The 18664-nt window shown below is 55.6% G+C and overlaps 1 protein-coding gene across 2 annotated transcripts in view; it reads right to left on the bottom strand.

Annotated features, from left to right (window-relative positions):
* The window catches only part of TMEM181 (transmembrane protein 181), a 73951-nt gene that overhangs the window by 42474 nt on the left and 12813 nt on the right, over positions 1–18664 (bottom strand). Inside the window, exon 1 of one of the 2 annotated variants that reach the window (XM_062186992.1) lies at positions 5939–5982. The exons of the other annotated variant lie outside the window; for it this stretch is intronic. Coding sequence (XP_062042976.1) covers positions 5939–5946 — 8 coding nt within the window. The 5' untranslated portion in view covers positions 5947–5982. Of the gene's footprint in view, positions 1–5938; positions 5983–18664 lie in introns of those variants that run through there. 2 annotated transcript variants of the gene reach the window in all.

Below are 18664 nucleotides of genomic sequence, written 5' to 3'. Positions count from 1 at the left end.
CAACCCAATACCATCAAATTACTAGAGAACACTGGGGAAACCCTGCAGAACGTTAGCAGAGGCAAAGACCCCAGAAGCACAGGCAACCCAAGCCAAAATTAACAAACGGGGTTCCATCAAGCTGAGAAGCTTCTGCACTGCAAAAGAAACACTCAGCAAAGTGAAGAGGCGACCGACAGAATGGGAGAAAATGTTTGCAAACGGTGAAACTGATAAAGGATTGACAACCAGAATCCATAAAAAGCTCAATAAACTCAACAACAACAAAACAAATAGTTCAGTTAAGAATTGGGCAAAGGACTTAAACAGGCATTTTTCAAAAGAGGAAGTCCAAATAGCCAACAGACACATGAAAAAATGCTCAGGATCACCAGCCATCAGGGAAATGCAAATCAAAACCACAATGAGGTTTCACTTCACCCCGGTTAGAATGGCTTTCATACATAAACCAACAAACAACAAATGTGGCAAAAATGTGTGAAAAAGGTGCCCCAATCCACTGCTGGTGGAACGTAAACTGGTACAGCCACTGTAGAAGACAGTATGGAGATACCTCAGAAATCGGAATACAGATGCACCACCTGACCCTGCCAATCCCACTCTTGGGAAACTGCCCAAACGATGAAATGAGCAGATCAAAGAGTGATCCGTACCCCCAGGTTCACTACAGCTCAATTCACAATAGCAAAGACACGGAATCAACCCAGATGTCCATCAAATAATAACTGGATTAAGAAATTATGGTATAGATACACTATGGGATACTGCTCAGCCATAAAAAAGAATGAAATCCTATCGATTGCAACGAAAGAGATGCAACTGGAAACCACAATATTTAGTGAAATAAGCCAGTCCCAAAAAGACAAATACCATGTTTTCCATAATCTGTGGTTACTAATGGAGTACCTAAAATGCAATGTATTCGAGTGAAATTAACATTTTGAAGTCTGATGATTATTTATAGCCCTTGTCTCTACTGTTGAGGAACAGTGTTTTTTCTTCATAGTATTCGTTGAACTCTTTACAAGTGTAGGGTTAATCTTATAAGTATAAATTAACTGAAAATAGATCTTTATAAAAGTTAAGAGTGGGAACGGCTGCTGCCATAGTAAGCTAAGCCTCCACCTGAGACACTGGTTTGTGTCCCAGCTGTTCCTCTTCCTATCCAGCTCTCTGCTATGGCCTGGGAAAGCAGTAAAAGATGGCCCAAGTGCCTGGGCCCCTGCACCCATGTGGGAAACCTGGAAGAAGCTCTTGGCTCCTGGCTTCAGACACACTCAGCTCTGACCACTGAGGTCATTTGGGAAGTGAACCAGCGGATGGAAGACCTTTCTCTGTCTCTCCCTCCCTCTGTCTGTAACCCTACCTTTCAGGTAAATAAATAAAAGCTTTAAAAAAATCAAGAGTGGGGGCCAGTGCCACGGCTCACTAGGCTAATCCTCCACCTGCAGTACCAGTACCCCAGGTTCTAGTCCCGGTTGGGGCGCCAGATTCTGTCCTGGTGGCTCCTCCTCCAGTCCAGCTCTCTGCTGTGACCTGGGAAGGCAGTGGAGGATGGCCCAGTGCTTGGGCCCTGCACCCGCATGGGAGACCAGGAGAAGCAACTGGCTCCTGGCTTTGGATTGGCACAGCACGCAGGCCATGGTGGCCATCTGGGGGGTGAACCAACGGAAAGAATACCTTTTTCTCTGTTTCTCTCTCTCCCTGTCTAACTCTGCCTGTCAAAAAAAAAAAAATCAAGGCCGGCACCGTGGCTCAACAGGCTAATCCTCTGCCTAGTGGCGCCGGCACACCGGGTTCTAGTCCCAGTCGGGGCACCGATCCTGTCCCGGTTGCCCCTCTTCCAGGCCAGCTCTCTGCTATGGCCTGGGAGTGCAGTGGAGGATGGCCCAAGTGCTTGGGCCCTGCACCCCAGGGAGACCAGAAGCACCTGATTCCTGCCTTCGGATCAGCGTGGTACGCCAGCCGCAGCACGCTGGCTGCAGCGCGCCTATTGCGGCGGCCATTGGAGGGTGAACCAACGGCAAAGGAAGACCTTTCTCTCTGTCTCTCTCTCTCACTGTCCACTCTGCCTGTCAAAAAAAAAAAAAAAAAATCAAGAGTGGGAAGAGGAGAAGGGGAGGAAGAAGGGTGAGCAGGTGGGAGGGTGGGGTGGGAAGGATCACTGTGTTCCTAAATCTGTACATATGAAATTCATGCAGTCTGTACACCTTAAATAATTAACAACAACAAAAAAGAGCTGTGCTTCTCCTCTGCCCTCTTCATCTGAACACCACCTCTGCAGACACACTCGCCCTCTGGCTTTAGCCACTGCAGGAGAGGGTGGGCCGGTGCTTCCTGGGCACCCTTTTGTTCCCAGGCCAGGCACTCCCCTGGGGGACAGGAATGATCAGCCCATTCCACACCTGAGAAAGCAGAGCCTGAGGGCGGGCTTCAGTCCGCTCAGGCCCCAGGCAGTGGAGGCGGGCTCTGAACCTGCAGGTCAGGGCAGAAAGCAGGCCGCCACACCCTCCCACCACGCCGACTGCTCACCCTAACCTGTCCTTTCTAAACACCTGCCGTTTAATGGGTTTTGAAAGGAAATTTCTGAGGGGAAGAACAGAGCGTGAAGCTGAAACGTCACACAGCCAGCATCACCTGCCCAGTAATTTCTGAAGCTACTCAACAGCGAAGCAAACTTCAAGAAAGCCACAGGGGACACTCAGAGCCCAAAACTTCAAAATGCACTTTTATGAGCACAGCTGGAAGCTGCTCAAAGAAGCGTGCGTGTGCGTGCGTCCCCTCTCGGCCACAAGCCCAGGGCGTGCACCGGGAGTGTGCTGCTTAGGTCACCAAATGCCCCTTCCCGGCCAAGGAAAATAAGGAAACAGCTCGACGACTGGCCGGTGAGCTTATCTCAGCGCAGGCCGTGCGCTGGCCGCAGGAGCGGCGCCCAGCCCAGCACCGGGCCCTGCAGCCTGGGCTGGAAGCTTCTGGAGCTGGGACCAGCAGTGAGCTGCGCGGCACGGCTCTGCCCTTCCACGCCTCCTGCCCAGGGCCGCTGTGATGGTGGCACCCGTGGGCGTGGCAAGCCCCGGCAGCTGTCCCTGACAGGGGTCAAGTGCAGTGGTCAGGTGTGGGCTCCGCGTGGGTCCACGCAGGCTTCGCTCTCAGCTCTGAGAACCCACTTGAGTTCCCTGCACCCAGTTTCCCCGGTGTAAGCAAAGCTGACCTGGGAGGCTGCTCGTGAGCACCCCAAGAAACGACAGCTCCAGTTCCCCTTCACTGTTTCTAGGGATCGTCTTGGTTCCCCCCAAAATATTCAAAAAATCGCAATGCTACCTAACTCGGTGTGTGCAGGAACGGGTTACTGACCCCACCCGGTGTCCCCCAAGCAGGACACCCAGCAGACTCGGACCCTGAAACCATCCCAGGCAACCTTCGCTGATGGCAAAAACGGGGCTCTAATTCAAAGACTTCTACATGCACATGCTCTGGAACTAAAGGGACACGTGAACCACACTCTAGAAGCTGGCCTGGGGGTGGGCGAGTGCCTAGGCCTGGTCCCCCACTCCAGGGCTTGCTGCCCCTCTGACCCAGGGAGGCAGCAGGCACCAGCTCGAGTAACTGGAGTCCTGGCCCCTACATGCGGGGTTCAGGCCCAGCAGTTGCAGGCGCTGGGGGAGTGACCCAGTGGATGCCAGTTCTCCCTCTCTGCCTCTGAAGTTAACAAACAAAAAGCTTGGGGGTGGGGGCTGGTGTTCCGCACGGTGGTCAAGATGCCACCTGGGACACGTACAGATCTCTAACCACAGCGCCTGGGATCAAGCCCCAGCTCCACTTCCGGTCCTAGCTTCTGCGGACACACACCCTGGGAGGCGGCAGGGGACGGCTCCAGCGTGCGAGTCTGCCATCCTGGTGGGAAGCCCAGCTGGAGTTCTGAGCCCAGCCCTCCTCGCTGCACCTACTGGGGGAGTCGCCCAGGGATGAGAGGTCTCTCTCTCTCCCTCTCTGTCTCTCTGACTTCCAAACAAATTTTTTAAAAAAGTTTTAAAGGGCTTGAAGTGTCAAGCAGCACACACAAGGCCAACCTTAGTGAACCCCGCAGAGAAACGCTACAGAGAGAGAGGGCGACAGTGCACGTGAGGCAGGCTCAGCTATGGCTCTCCGGGGTCCAAGCAGCAAGTCAGGCCGGCAGCTGCCCACGGCGTGCCCCACCCTGGCATGTCAGAGAAGGGCTGACCGCCAGGGCGAGGGTTTAAGGACTGAAGATTCTTCCTTCTGACTGGCACGCCGCTTGAGAGAGAGTTGGGGAGACAGCGCCTAGCTACCAGTTCACGTCCCCAAATGTGTACAACAGCTGAGGGGTGCATCAGGCGCCTAGAACTCAATCCAGCTCTGCCAGCAGGGTGGCAGGAACCCGACCACCTGAGCCACCACTGCTGCCTCTCAGGGAGCGGAGCTGGGAGCTGAACCCAGACACAGGTGTCCTAACCAGCCTCCCCCGCCTCTCTGCAAGATGTGGTGGACAGTCTGGGTGTGTCGGGGAAGGGCACCAGGGCAGGGTTTGCAGCGGGGCCGCCCCCAGCCCCTCAGCAGTGCACCTGCTCCTGCGGGCAGCTCTGTGCTCTCCTATTCCTCCAAGCCCGACCCGGCTGCCTCTCACCTCCCTCACCCCCAGAACAGTCGGAACCCACCGGGCACCTAAATTCAGGGTGCACTTCAATGCCCAGCCTTGGTTCTGGGGAGAACTTTATTTCAGTGCCATTCTGAATGCTGGATGACAGTGGCTGTCTGACAGCCAGCCACACCCCAGCACCCCAACCTGGGGCTTCCCGGAGCCCGAGGTGCGCTGCTAGCACCACACAGTGGGACACCGTCCACCGCTCCACCAAGTCCACCGTGCACGCTGCGTGCGCAGGTTCCCCTGGGGGCCTTTCCTTGGTTAACAGCTTCCATCCGGGCCACTTCTCTGTCCTGTAACAGCACAGGACTCCCAAGGGATGCCCCCTTCACCCTCTCCTAGGCCCACCTCGGGCTGCCGTGAGAACCGACAGGAGGCAGGTGGCCGGCCCCCCCACGACATGCGGCTGTCACTCTGTGGGGCTCCCTTCCTATTCCAAGCAGGGCAATTCACACAGCACACACGTGAATGCTGCCCCCTGGAGTTGTGCAGGGGTGGTCCTGCTAACTCACGGCTACCCGGCACCGAATGAAAGAAAAGATCCTCAAAACATCCGTTTCCGTGCCAGTCCGGGTTCCCACCGTGTGCTAAATAAAGCGAGCTACCACAGTAATAAACTATCGGGCAAGCAAGCGCCCGTCCATCGCTGGTGCGTGCACAGTCGACCACCCCCTCGAAGTGACTTCTCCCACGGTGTCCAGCGCAAAGCCCTCCTGCCCCTATAGCCCCAAATAAGGCGCAGACCCCACACCGACCCGCCTTCGGCCTCCGCTCCTGCCAAGGTGCCAGGCGCCCCCGAACCTCCCGCGGCTCCGCCCGGCTACCCCTTCCTTGGGGTCGCTCTCCGGACACCCCCAGGGCCACTGCCGCGTGGGAAGCCAGCTGGAGGGGTGGCGTCCCGGGCGCACAGAGGGAGCGGGGCCGAGGTCTGCAGCCCCCGAGTGCAACTCGCAATCCCCAGCCTCCCAGAGAGCCCACCCCGGGGCCCAGCGGGCTCCGCCGCGCCCACGTCACCACACGCGAGCGGGAAGCCGAGGCCCCCGGGCGCGCAGGCCCGGCCCCTCCCGGGCGCGCTGGCTCGCCGCCCGCCCGGTGCCGGAACCCCGGCCGCGTCGGCAGCTCCGGCTCGGCGGGCAGGCGGGTCGGGGTTCGGGCTCCCAGCCTCCGGCGCCCCTTCCCCGCGGCCGACCCCACGTGGGCGCAGAGGGGCCCAGGCAGGGCTCCCGGGCGCCCCGACCCCGGGCGCTGGAACCCGCGCCGGGCCCCAGAACTCACGGCTCCATCTCGGCGGCCCGCGCGCTCGGCCCCGGCCCGCGCGCCTCGAGCCCGCCAGGCGTCGCGCAGCAGCCGCGGCAGCCCCAGCCGGAGCCGGAGCCGGAGCCGGAGCCGGAGCGACGGCGGCCCGGGCGCTGTCGGCCCAGGAAAACGCATCAGAGCGCGACGCGGCCGGTCACGTGCGCGGAAGCGGCGGGCGCGCGAGCTCGGGGCGCGCGGCCCCGGGGCTGGGGCTTCCCCTGCAGGACCGAGGAGCCCGGACTCTTACTTCCGGCCCCGGGCGCCTTCCCTCCTCCATCCCTCCGCTCATCCGCTCATCCCTTCACCCGTCTGCCGGCCTGGGGGTCCCCGGGTCCTGCTTCGGCCCCGTCTGCGTGTTTCCCCCGCAGAGAATCAATGACTTGTCCCCAAAGGGCTCTGTGACGCCGAAAATGCTCGCGGGGTGACCCGGGCCGGCTCCTAACGGGAGCTGCAGGCTCTGCGCCCCAGGAAGCGCCGCCGCGGGTCCTGCACCTGCAGAGCTGAATCGTCTCCGCTGGGGCGAGCCCGGGTCCTCCCGTGGAGAGCAGGTGTCCGCCGAGCGCCCCAAGCACCTTCCTCGGTCGGGATCGCGGCGCTCAGCTCTGAACTCCTGCCGTCAGGGACGCACCAAAGCCAAGGTCTGGACATTCTGAGACCCTCTGCGCTGGTCAGGACGTCCGCTGTCCCCACGTTGCTGGGGGGGTTTGAGGCAAGATTCCTTCCTGATGTATCCTCGCTTGCTCCTGGGAGGGTGCAGGTGTGAGACAGTCCTGCCATCAGCAAAGCAGACTGGCAAATCCCTGGGGAAGGGCGCACCAGGCTCACCGAGTGGGAGGAGGGAGGTGGGGGAGAGCCCGCACCTCGCGGGGCTGTCTTGAGGAAGATGGAGTGGAAGAGGGGGAGGCAACGGCCGGAACCAAGGCAAGAAAGCCCATTAGCACCCCGCAAACTAAACCCCCACACTGGAAGGAAAGGGCTTTCACAGCAGGGGAAGCGCCGGAGGGGGTGGGGTGGGGGTGGGGGTGGCAGCTTCAGCCCCTCGGGTTCGTCCACTCTCAGGGGGGCGTCCTGTGAGCGCAGCAGGTGCCCCAGGAGTCATGATCTCAGCCGCCCACTGCTGAGTTCCCAGTGAGACCCAAGCCCACCAGCGCACTCAGCAGGCACAGAGCTGGCTGCCAATGAACCATGCTCTCGCCAAGCACAGCCTCGCGTTCTCCTCCTAGGGTCGGGCTGCTGGCACAGCGGCCGAGGTGATGGTTGGGGCACTAGAATCCCGTTTCGGGGTGTCTGGGTTTGAGCCCCTGACTCCAGCTTCCTGCCAATCAGACCCTGGGGAGCAGCAGGCGATGGCTCATGTACTTGGGTCCCTGATGCCCAAGCGGGAGACCCAGATGGAGATCCTGGCTCCTGGGTTCAGCTCGACTCAGCCCTGGCTGTCACAGATATTGGTTGGGAGGTCTCTCTCCGTCTCAAAATAAATATTAAAATGCAGGCTTCCCGCGCATCCTTAAATGGTACAACAGTTTTGAAAAGCCCTCTAAGGTTCACATACACCGTGTCTGCAGCATTCCCCAGAGACCCCATTCGAGTGGAGTATCTGATCTGGGTCGGCTCTAACTCCAGAACCTACACGGGTTTGACACCACCTATCCCTAGAGAACCTCTGGTTTACACCCAATGTTCAACTCATTCTCTAAAGGCCAAATTAAAGACATCATTTTCCTCCAGCCTTGGACTAAAGCCAAGTCACCAGTCTAGTTTGCCGACTCCCCCACTCGCTATTTTTGAAAGTTGATGGCAGCGACTCAACAGTCTCGTTTCTTTTTTTTTTTTTTTTTACGGGAAAGGGCTTATTGGGAAACACCCTACAGACCAGAGTGAAGGGGCGGCAAAGGAAAAAGAGGAGACTATAAGAGAGAGAGACAGAGAGAAGGGAGAAGAGAGACAAGAGGAGGAGACTAGAGAGCAGAACCAAGAGAGCAGGAGAGAGCCAAGAGAACAGTCTCGTTTCTAAGAACCCTTGGTGCCCTAGGAAAGCCACTGCTTGTTCCAAGGCTTTCAAACCCACTTCGTACTGTTTTTTTTTTAAGAGATTTATTTATTTATTTATTTTGAAAGGCAGAGAGAGAGAGAGAGAGAGAGATCTTCCATCAGCTGGTTTACTCCCCAGTGACCCCAACAGCCAGGGCTGGTCCAGTCCAAAGCCAGGAGCCAGGAGCTTCCTCTGGGTCTCCCTCATGGGTGCAGGGGCCCGAGCATTTGGGTCATCCCCTGCCGCTTTCCCAGGCACACTAGCAGGATCAGAAGTGGAACAGCCAGGACTCGAACCAGCACCCATATGGGATGCTGGCACTGCAGGTGGAGGCTTCTATGCCACAGCGTTGGCCCCACCTACTTCTTATTTTAACAACTAACATTTTTCTGGCATTCTGTCGATATACTCTGTGGTCTCGTCCCCTAATGTACTAATAATGGTCATCATCGATGACTAACAGTGAGTACTCCTACTCTGGACAGAGTTAAATAGGCTTGAAACAGAAAGGGCATTTTCCAGTTCTCCCTTACACGTTGTCTTAGTCTGCCCATGCAGCATCACCCGTCCATAGATTGGGTGGCTTAAGCAACAGAGATTGATTTCTCATAGCCCTAGACCTGCAGGTCCAAGATCAAGGTGCTGGCCAGTTTGGTTCCTGGGGAGGGCGCTCTTCCCGGCTGGCAGATGGCCACCTTCTCACTGTGTGCTCACATGGCCTTTTCTCAGTGGGTGTGTGCACAGGATCTCTCTGTCTCTCTGTCTCTGTCTCTCTCTCCCCCGTCTCTCCCTATGAGGATATGAATCCTATCAGATCAGAGATCCACCCATGACCTCATTTAGCCTTTAATTACTCCCTTAGTCCAAATACAACCACACTAGGGGTACCTTGTAATACCCGTAAGTGCAAGATTTCTTCAACAGGAAAACTCACTTACATACTCATTGCAAAGGGCAGAGAATTCAGTCCCAAGGACTCCAATTGCCCAGTCTTCACGCCAAGGCAGGAAAATCCAAGTCCAGACCTCCCCTTAAGCCCCTGCTATGGCTGACGCCAGCTGCGGTTGGAGCCATCTCCGGGCTGTAGTTTCGATGGTCCCCGGACACCCATCTTCAGTGGACTCATCCTCTCTTCAGCCAGCAGGGCAGGAGCCGGAGGTCACCCACTGCCTGTCCCAGGCCCTGCCATCATTTGAGGGAGGCGTGCCCCCTCGACTTGAGGCAGCCAATACGGGAGCTTACTTCTCCAAGGCATCTTCACGCCTAAGACTGGTCATTAGAATTCAGGGTCTAGCTCATTTGGCTCCAATACTGCATCGTTCTTACCCAGTTGAGCGATGCCAGGAACACAGGCAATCTTCTGCTCAGCCGGATCAACACTGCAGGCTGCTGTTTTTTACTTTCTTGTCATAGGACTTGTTCCCATGGTTTGATTATTGCTTAACAAGCTCCCCTAAAAGGTAGCAGCTGTACAAGTTTCCTACAGCTACACAAAATAGCTCCCCAATCCCAGTGGCATGAAACCACAACTTCACTATCTCACAGCCTCTAGGGGTCGGGAACGCGATGCACTTCACTGGGTCTTTTGGCTCCACGTTGCTCACAAGATTGCAGTCAAGGTATCAGCAGGGCCACGGTCATCTCGAGGCTCAACCAGGGAAGGACCCGCCTCCCGTCCCCACAAGTGGCCGTGGGCAGACGTAGCTCATTCTCGGCGCTCTCAGATCCCTACCACGTGGGGCTCGTGGCCAACACAGCAGCTTGGCTTCAGCAGAGGGAGCCAGAGCAGAGAACCAGGAGAGCGAGAGCCAGACAGAGGTCACAGTCCTTTACAACCTAGTCTCACAAGGGACATCCCATCACTGCTGCTCTTTCTGTCCCGCCCACACTCAGGAGGTGGGGATCACGCAGGGCACAGGTACCAGGAGCTGAGGGGCGGGGGTTGTCGCTGGCAGCATCCATGCCACCTACTGAGATGCCTTGAGGCCATTTATTGAGGATGCATTTAGGTGACATCTAGGGCTGCAGGCACCAGAAGACTCATCCAAAATTCTGTCTTCACTCACAGGGCAGGGGCCTGCAGTGGGATGGCTGGGCAGGGCTCTGCAGTGTGGCTCTTCCACACGACCAGATGGGCTTTCTCACAGCACCGAGGGCTCAGAGCAATCAGCTTCCGCCATGGGGGAGGGGGGGTGATTTCTCCTAGAATGGATGCTCTGCATCACCACAGCGCAGCCACAAGGCTTCCCATGGGCTCAGCTGTCATTCAGCGTTACGGCCCATTAGTAGGAAGATCACAACCAGCCCGGATCCAAGAGGAAGGGACAACAAAGAGCAGGAGCGGGGGGTGCATCATCTCTGGAGTGGAGCTACCCCAGTGTTGAAGTCCGTAAGAAAATGCAGCATTTGCTTCCTTTCTTTCCTTCATCTCCAAAGGTGAGTGGTTGTGCACAGAACTTTCACAGTCACTCTCAAGGCTACTACCGTGCAGAGGAGTTCACACGCATCTCATTTCATCCCCTGAGCAACCATTAAGATAAACGCCTTTTTTTCCTTGGCACCTGTTGGTTTCCGCCATTGACAATCACAAAACTAGGAACCAGGAGCATGGTCTCCCCGACTCCCATCTGCATGGCCTTCTCCCACGCCCTGGGCAGCTGCCACTGCAGGACTCAGTCCCCAGCATCCCTGCACGTCCCCCGTGTGCCCTTGGCACCACGGACTGTGGCTGCATTAGTCCCAGTGCTCAGATGGAAACATGCAGTTCCAGTGCCGTGCCTCCACTGTCTTCTGTGGCTTCGTGGTGCCAGCTTTGGCTTGTCTTCCCCTTTGCAGGACCTGGCACCCAGCCTGGTACAGAAGCACATCCAGGCTGGCGCCGTGGCTTAACAGGCTAATCCTCCGCCTTGCAGCGCTGGCACACCGGGTTCTAGTCCCGGTTGGGGCGCCGGATTCTATCCCGGTTGCCCCTCTTCCAGGCCAGCTCTCTGCTATGGCCCGGGAAGGCAGTGGAGGATGGCCCAAGTCCTTGGGCCCTGCACCCGCATGGGAGACCAGGAGAAGCACCTGGCTCCTGGCTTCAGATCAGCACAATGAGCTGGCCGCAGCGGCCATTGGAGGGTGAACCAACGGCAAAAAAGGAAGACCTTTCTCTCTGTCTCTCTGTCTATCCACTCTGCCTGTCAAAAAAAAAAAAAAAAAAAAAAAAAGAAGCAGCAGCAGCAGCACACCCAAATGTGTGTGCTGAACGAATGGCTCAATGGGGTTGGCTGGAGGACCAGTGTAGAGCGGCCTGCTTTCTAATAGAAGATAGGAAGTGGCAGGGAGGGGGTGGCAGGGCCAGGACGGGTGTCATGTGGGGGTGGGAGACACTGCTCCCATCATCTGCCCTGGTGACTGGCGAGGGGGGGAGGTGTCCTGATTTGCATGAGACTTTCCACCTATCAGCTCTGAGTGTCCTGTACCTGGGAACGCCCTCAGCCCTGGGCAAACCAGGACAGCCGGTCACCCGGCTTCTGGCCTGTGTTTTTTCTGTGAGTTGCTGGGCAAAAATTACCTGAGCATTTAAAGAATGTCTTCCCTTGAAAACGGAACCTGAGACCAAAGTGTCCACGTGAACCGTGCTGGGAGTCCCACCGGGGACAGTCACAGCAGGGGATGGACTGGGACACGCTGGTAATTACGTTCACTTAGAAGCAAAAACCGGTCCCAAGGATCCATGAAGGAGCGAGAAGGAATCAGGCCGGGAGTGGGAGGAGCACACTTCCACTGGCCACAGTTCCACAGCACACGCGGCTGCCTGCGCAGTCCCATAGGGCGGCGCCAGAGAGAACCACAGAAACCGCCGTGTCCACAAGCAGTCTGGGGCGCTGTCCTGTCACCTGTCGCCCCCCCAGGTCAGTCTGGCCTGCATCCAGGTGATGTGGCCCAGCCCTGCACGCAGCCACTGGGGAGCCAGCGGCTGTGGGTACCAGTCCAGCCAGCGTGGACTGCCCATCGGTACTGAGGGGTCCTTGGTCAGGGGGCAGGGGTGGTGAGAGGCTCAAGGGGCAGAGGCTGGAACCACGAGGACCTTCAGCAGGACAGCTCCGGGGGGAAGCGAGGCTGGGAGGGGCCAAGGGGATTGGGGGGGGATCTGTTGGGAAATGAGGGGCCTGGGAAAACCCCGCAGGATGTCAGGGATGGGGACACAGGACACGTGGGGACCATGAACTGGAGACTGATGATCTGGTCTCAGCGCTGACTTCCTTTGGTGTCCACCTGCTGGTGATTTCTTCCTGCTACACAGGCAGCCTGAGCGTGGGAGGGAGCATGGATGGAGCCTCAGGGCGGATGGCACCAAAGTTCAGAGCCCCAAATTGGCTTACAAGGGTGAAGTGAGCGTCACCTGGATACGTAAAACCCCATGTCCAGGCTGACCCCAAGCCGAGCAGCGTCCTGCAGTGGGGCACGGGCAGCAGCACTCTGAGAAGCCCCGCAGCAGATGCTGGCGTGCAGAGGCTGGGAAGCTGAGGCGTGGGGCGCTGGCGAGAAAGATCAGAAAGATGGGCCTGTGGCTCCTTCCGTGGGCCACTTGCATTTTTGCCATTTGATTCTGCGAATCATCCTGCACCCCCTTTTTGACTGAAACTGCTTGCATCCAATAGCCCTAAGTGGAGACCAGATGTGGCTCAGTGGGTGAAGCTGCCACCTGCGACACCGGCATCCCTTGTGGGCACTGGTTTGAGTCCTGGATGCTCCTCTTCCAATCCAGCTCCCTGCAAATGCTCCTGGGAAAGCAGTAGAAGACGGACCAAGTGCTTGGGCCCCTGCACCCTCGTGGGAGACCCAGATGGAGTTTCAGGCTCTTGGCTTTGGCCTGGCCAGATCCAGCCATTGCAGCCATTTTAGGTGTGAACCAGTGGATGGAAAGACTCTGTCTCTCTCTCTCTCTCATACTGCCTTTCAAATACATCTTTTTTATTTTTTAAAGATTTATTTATTTATTTATTTATTTAATTGAAAGAGTTACACAGAGAGAGGAGAGGGAGAGAGAGAGAGAGAGAGAGAGAGAGAGAGAGAGAGAGAGAGAGAGATGTCTTCCATCTGCTGGTTCACTTCGCCGATCTGAAGCCAGCAGTCAGGAGCTTTTTTCCAGGTCTCCCACACAGGTGCAGGGGCCCAAGGACTCGGGCCATCCTCCACTGATTTCCCAGGCCATAGCAGAGAGCTGGATTGGAAATGGAGCAGCCAGGTTTTGAACCAGCGCCCATATGGGATGTCGGCGCTCAGGCAAGGGCATTAACCCAGTGCGCCACAGCACCAGCCCCAATAAATCTTTTTTAAAAACAGTCTTAAGTGCCGCCTGACGGCATCTCTTTATAAAGTGACAATTAACACCTCTCGGTCTCCCTGACTCAGTTCTCAGCCATGGGAACTGCCGCTAAGTCCCAGTTCCTTCTACAGCCTGCAGGAGCAGGGATGGGCGCCCTGGTCCAGGAGCACCCACATCACGGGGAGGCAGGAACACGCTTGCCCTTCCCAGACTGACCCTGAGGCCACCGTAGTTGGCCGGAGCCCTACACAGAGGCTCTCTTCCCCCAGACCCCCAGGAGCGTGGGCTGGCACGTCCAGCCGCTGCCAGCCACACCATGAGAGGAACTGGAGACATTGGGAGTTAGGCCCACTCGGCACTAGAAGCCCGTGCCCATGTCCCGATAGGATGCAGTGCGCCTCAGCCCGGCTTTGCTGGACGCACCACCCCAGGAACAAATACCCGACAGGACGGTGCGCAGCCCTGTGCGTGGAGTAGCAGCATGGACAGTGCACCGCTGGGCTCAGTCATGGCACCTTTCCATCCCCTGGGAGCAGAGTCGGCAGCACAATGCCCCGCCCACCCATGACCTCACACCCCGCAGGCAGTGCTGCTGGTGGTCTTGAGTGTGTGTCCCTGGTGTGCGTGCACCCGCACGTGGCCCCGCTTCTGCCAAGTGATCGGCCCTTCCCCCAAGCTATCTCCAACCTAACAGACCACGAGCTGCTCCAACACATTCCAGTAAAGGCCGAGATGGGCCATTCCCAGGCCCGTCTAGTGTCAGCTCTCAAAGTCACAGACAGACCCTGCTTGGCCTTGAACACACAGTACCAGGGCTGAGGGTGGTGTTGTGGTGCACTGGGTTATGGGTATCTCACATCAGAGCACTGGTTTGAGTCCTGGCTGCTCTGCTTCTGATCCAGCTCCCTCTAGTGTGCCTGGGAAAGCAGCGAAGGGCAGCCCAAGAGCTTGGGTCCCTGCCACACACGTGGGAGACCCAGATGGAGTTCCAGGCCCCTGGTGTCAGCCTAGGCCAGGCCTGGCTGTTGTAGCCATTTGGGGAAGTGAAAAAGCAGATGAAAGATGTCTCTCTCCCTGTCTCTCTGTCAATCTGCTTTTCAAATAAATAAAACAAATCTTTAGAGAAAACTGAAAGAGCAAGGGGCTTTCTCCTGATTTCCTAGATCTGGTTAAAACACACAACTCAGGTAAGTACAGGCAGGGAGGAAGGGGTTTGGGGCGGGAACACTGGTGTAGAACAGCCTGGGAGGGCTTGGCCGTGTCCTGCAGAAGGAGGGCCAGGCGGAACCTGGGGGCACGGGGGGCACCCATGGGCCGCGCAGTGCCTTTTCCCCTTAGGGAGGTCCTGCCGGAGCACAGCCGGGTCTCAGCCCTGGTTACCCTCTGTCCTGCCGCCTTTAGGACACTTTAGTGGGGACGACGTGTCCATCGCTGCCCAGGAATTTCATTTCAGGGGAGGAAAGGTGGCACTATAAACTATCCTTTTAGAAAGCCTGGGGCGGGAGCCACAGCCCTGGGACCCAGGCTGGCCTACGGACAGCTGCTCAGGGTCAGGGCAGCTGGCGCTGACCAGAAAGGAGCGTGATCAAGCAGGATGAAGGAGAGTTTAAGATTTCATCGTGGGGAAGTCCATGGAGGTGAGGAATCCAGGGGCCCTGGACCCTGACCACGCCCCCCCCCCAGGTGTGCGTCCACTACAGCCCAGCAGACAGCTCACTTGCATGGCCGGGACCCCGCCTTCCGAGACTGGCATAACCCGCGGTCACTCCTGAGGCCTCCTCACTGCCATGGGACTTGTTCCAGGGCCTCGGGAGGCAGGGGTTTCCCGGGCCACTGGGCGGGCCGTGCTCCCACCAGGGTGAGCTGGTGTCCCCATGCCTGACCCTGCAGCTCCAGAGCCCACGGCATCCCACACCCCAACACACGCACACACACCCCTCCCAGGCTGCCCCCGAAACAGCTCAGGCAACACAGGGAAGCTTTCGCACACCCCTGGCAGAGGGCGCAAACGGCCCATGTCTTCAGACTCCAGCTCCACCCACACTGCTGACCTGGCTGTAAACCTCGAGGGCTCTGAGGTCGCTCTACAGGCTGGGCAGGCCCCACTTCTGGCAACCATTCATGGAGCGTGCAGCGCCGAGGTTAGGCATCGCTCACAGAAACACACCTAAACCTGCAGCCCTGCGTCCACACACGAGCTGTCCCCTCCCAGTAGAGCCTGTGATGGCCGGAGCCACGTCCCCAGAGTCAGCACATTGGCCTGATCTGGAAACCAGTCTGCAGATGGTCGAGTTAAGATTGGGTCGTTCAAAAGAAGCTCCTGGCTCCTGGCTTCAGATCAGCCCAGCTCTGACCGTTGTAAGTGAACCAGCGGATGGAAAACCTCTCTCTCTCTGCCTTCCTGCAACTCTGCCTTTCAAATAAATAAATCTTGAAAACAAAACACTGAGTCGTTACGAGTGCACCCTAATCCAATGCAGCTGGAGTCCTTATGAAGAGGAACATTTGGATGCAGAGAGACACACACACAAAAGAAACGAGATGTGGGGACAGAGGGGGAAGGTGGCCAGGGCCAAGCCCAGGGGTGTCTGTGGCTCAGGAGAGGCCTGGAGCCGGCTCTCCTCACAGCCCTCGGGAGAGACCAGCCCTGCTGTGCTACCTGTCTGGACATGATGAAGCCTGCCCTATGGCGATGGTATCATTCAGACTATAGTGGTAGAAAAATGTTAAGATTGCTCGGGGGTTGGGACTCTGTCATCTCCAAGTATCTAAAAGGCGAACGGAACTTTGGGCAGTAATTCCCCTAAACAGTTCATAAGACAAAATTACCCATTAACCCAAAGATCAATTCTCATTCTCAGTAAATTGTCTGGAAACATTAACCACAATGTCCCCACTATGTTCCTCATAAAACCACTCATATGACATCATTGTTCCACTAAACTTTACCTCATTTTGCCAACCTTTGTGATAAAAGCTTAACATTTGCCTGTAGCATTGTCCTCTTTACTATATAAACCCAAGCCTTACTATAATAAATCGCAGCAGCATACTCATAACGTGTGTGTCTGTCTGTCATTTCCCCGCCGATTCCTGATTCTCCTCGAGCCTTCGCCCTTGTTCTCCCTCGGTCTGAGTCTCCACGAGAGCCGGTCCGCGGCAGGTGGCGCCCGAACAGGGACTTGAAGGACAGGTAATCTTTCTTTTCTCTTTCTTTCTTCAGAACAGGAACGGATCTTACCAGGGAACTGCAGTCCCACCGGTAAAGGATCACTGGCTAAGAGTAAGTAATCTAGGGAACCATGGGGCACGCATTGACCAAGAATGAAAAAATGTTAGTTGTCATGCTACAGAAAATGCTGACTAAATCTGGATTTCCTGTCTCGGTGAAAACAGTAGAAACTTTTACTTCTTTTCTCAGAAGGGTTAGTCCTTGGTTCCTGGAGGGAGGCTCTTTAACCTTAGAGGATTGGAAAAAGGTTGGCAAAGAAATGCGTAGGTATGTGCAGAACCAGGGCGAAAATACCTTGCCCCCACAAGCATATCAACTTTGGTATCAGATTAGGGAACTGTTGGCGGGAACTACCCCATTTGAAGGCTTATGCCGAGAAACAGCTTCCGATACCGGGGAATGCACTCTGCTTATGGCTTCCGCACCTCCGTTGGTGTACAATGCAGTGAAGAAAGATGAGGATAGGGACGCGGACGAGACGGACTGGAGACCGCATTCCAGACCACAAAGGCGCCCGCCTCCTATTCCCCCTATGGGCTTTAAAGGTGCTATAGCGGAAGCAAGAAAAAATGGGGATGTTGCCTTTGGTACGTTTCCAGTAACAGAAACATTTGAAAATGACGAGGAACCCACTTGGGAACCTCTGCCCTTAAAAACCCTTAAAGAACTACAAAGTGCTGTTAGAACTAGCGGCGCCACAGCACCGTATACCCTACAAATTGTTGATATGATAGCCAGCCTATGGCTGACTCCTTATGATTGGATGCAGACAGCTAAAGCAACTTTAAATCCTGGAGACTTTATCCTCTGGAGAACGGAGTATGAGGATAAATGTAAAGAAACTATTGTTCAATCGATTAAGAAAAGAGGCCCTAAGCCCACAATGTCTATGCTCATGGGGTCAGGTGAATACACCCCTCTAAATGCTCAGACCAAAATCCCAAAAGATATCTTGGCACTAATAACGGCTAATGCTGTGCAAGCTTGGCGCAGCTTGCCACCTACAGGAACCAAGCCAGGAACATTGGCAGGTATTTGGCAAGGCACTGAGGAGCCTTATCAGGATTTTATCTCAAGATTAGAAGAGGCAGTCATGAGAATGCTGCCCCCCTCTGAGGGGACAGACATGCTCTTAAAACAATTGGCTTGGGAAAATGCTAATCCTCTGTGTCAGGATTTAATTCGGCCTATCAGAAAGACAGGAACTATTCAGGATTACATAAAAGCATGTTTAGATGCCTCACCAGCTATAGTCCAGGGAATGGCCTATGCTGCAGCTATGAAAGGTCAGAAGTTTAGTGCATACGTTAAAAAAACATATGGAGGAGGCACCAAATCATCGTCCATGGATGTTTGCTATAGTTGTGGTCAACCAGGGCATATGCAAAGGGAGTGCAAACATCCAAAAGAAGATTCAAAGAAGCAGGGGCCGCCGGGGCTGTGTCCTCGGTGTAAGAAGGGAAAACATTGGAAAAATGAGTGTAAGTCCAAATTCCATAAAGATGGGACTCCTTTAAATAAGGAAAAAGAGAAACAGGAGGAAACAAAAAACTAGGTGAGGGGCGGTCTCCTAGCCCCACACCAAAGGGAGAGGAGCCACCAAGGCAGAAACAACTATTAAATCCTGAAGCACCCGAATTTACTGTACATGATTTGCCTAGGGCAACACCAGGTAGTGCTGGTCTGGATTTGGCAAGTTCAAAAGATATTATAGTATCCAAGTGGGACGGGGTAACATTAATCCCCACTAGTGTGAAAGGGACATTGCTGCCTCAAACTGTAGGATTAATAATCGGCAGAAGTTCAAATTATGCAAAGAATTTTGAAGTCCTCCCTGGTGTCTTGGATGCGGATACTGAGGCAGATATAAAGATAATGATCAGACCTCTAAAAGAAACGATTCAAATCCATAAAGGTCAAAGAATAGCTCAGCTTTTGTTGCCCTATGTAAACCTCCCAAACAGGATATTAACGGGAAAAAGGGGCCAAGGCCAGTTTGGCAGTACCGATGAAAGTGCATTCTTTATTCAAGACCTTGGCCAATGTCCATTTAAAACAGTCTCTCTCAATGGTAGAAAATTTAAGGGGCTCTTAGACACCAGAGCTGACAGAACTTGCATAGCATCC

The sequence above is a fragment of the Lepus europaeus genome, chromosome 3 (genome assembly GCF_033115175.1).
Source record: "Lepus europaeus isolate LE1 chromosome 3, mLepTim1.pri, whole genome shotgun sequence".
NCBI classification, from domain to species: Eukaryota; Metazoa; Chordata; class Mammalia; order Lagomorpha; family Leporidae; genus Lepus; species Lepus europaeus.
This window is presented reverse-complemented; position numbering and strand designations above follow the sequence as displayed.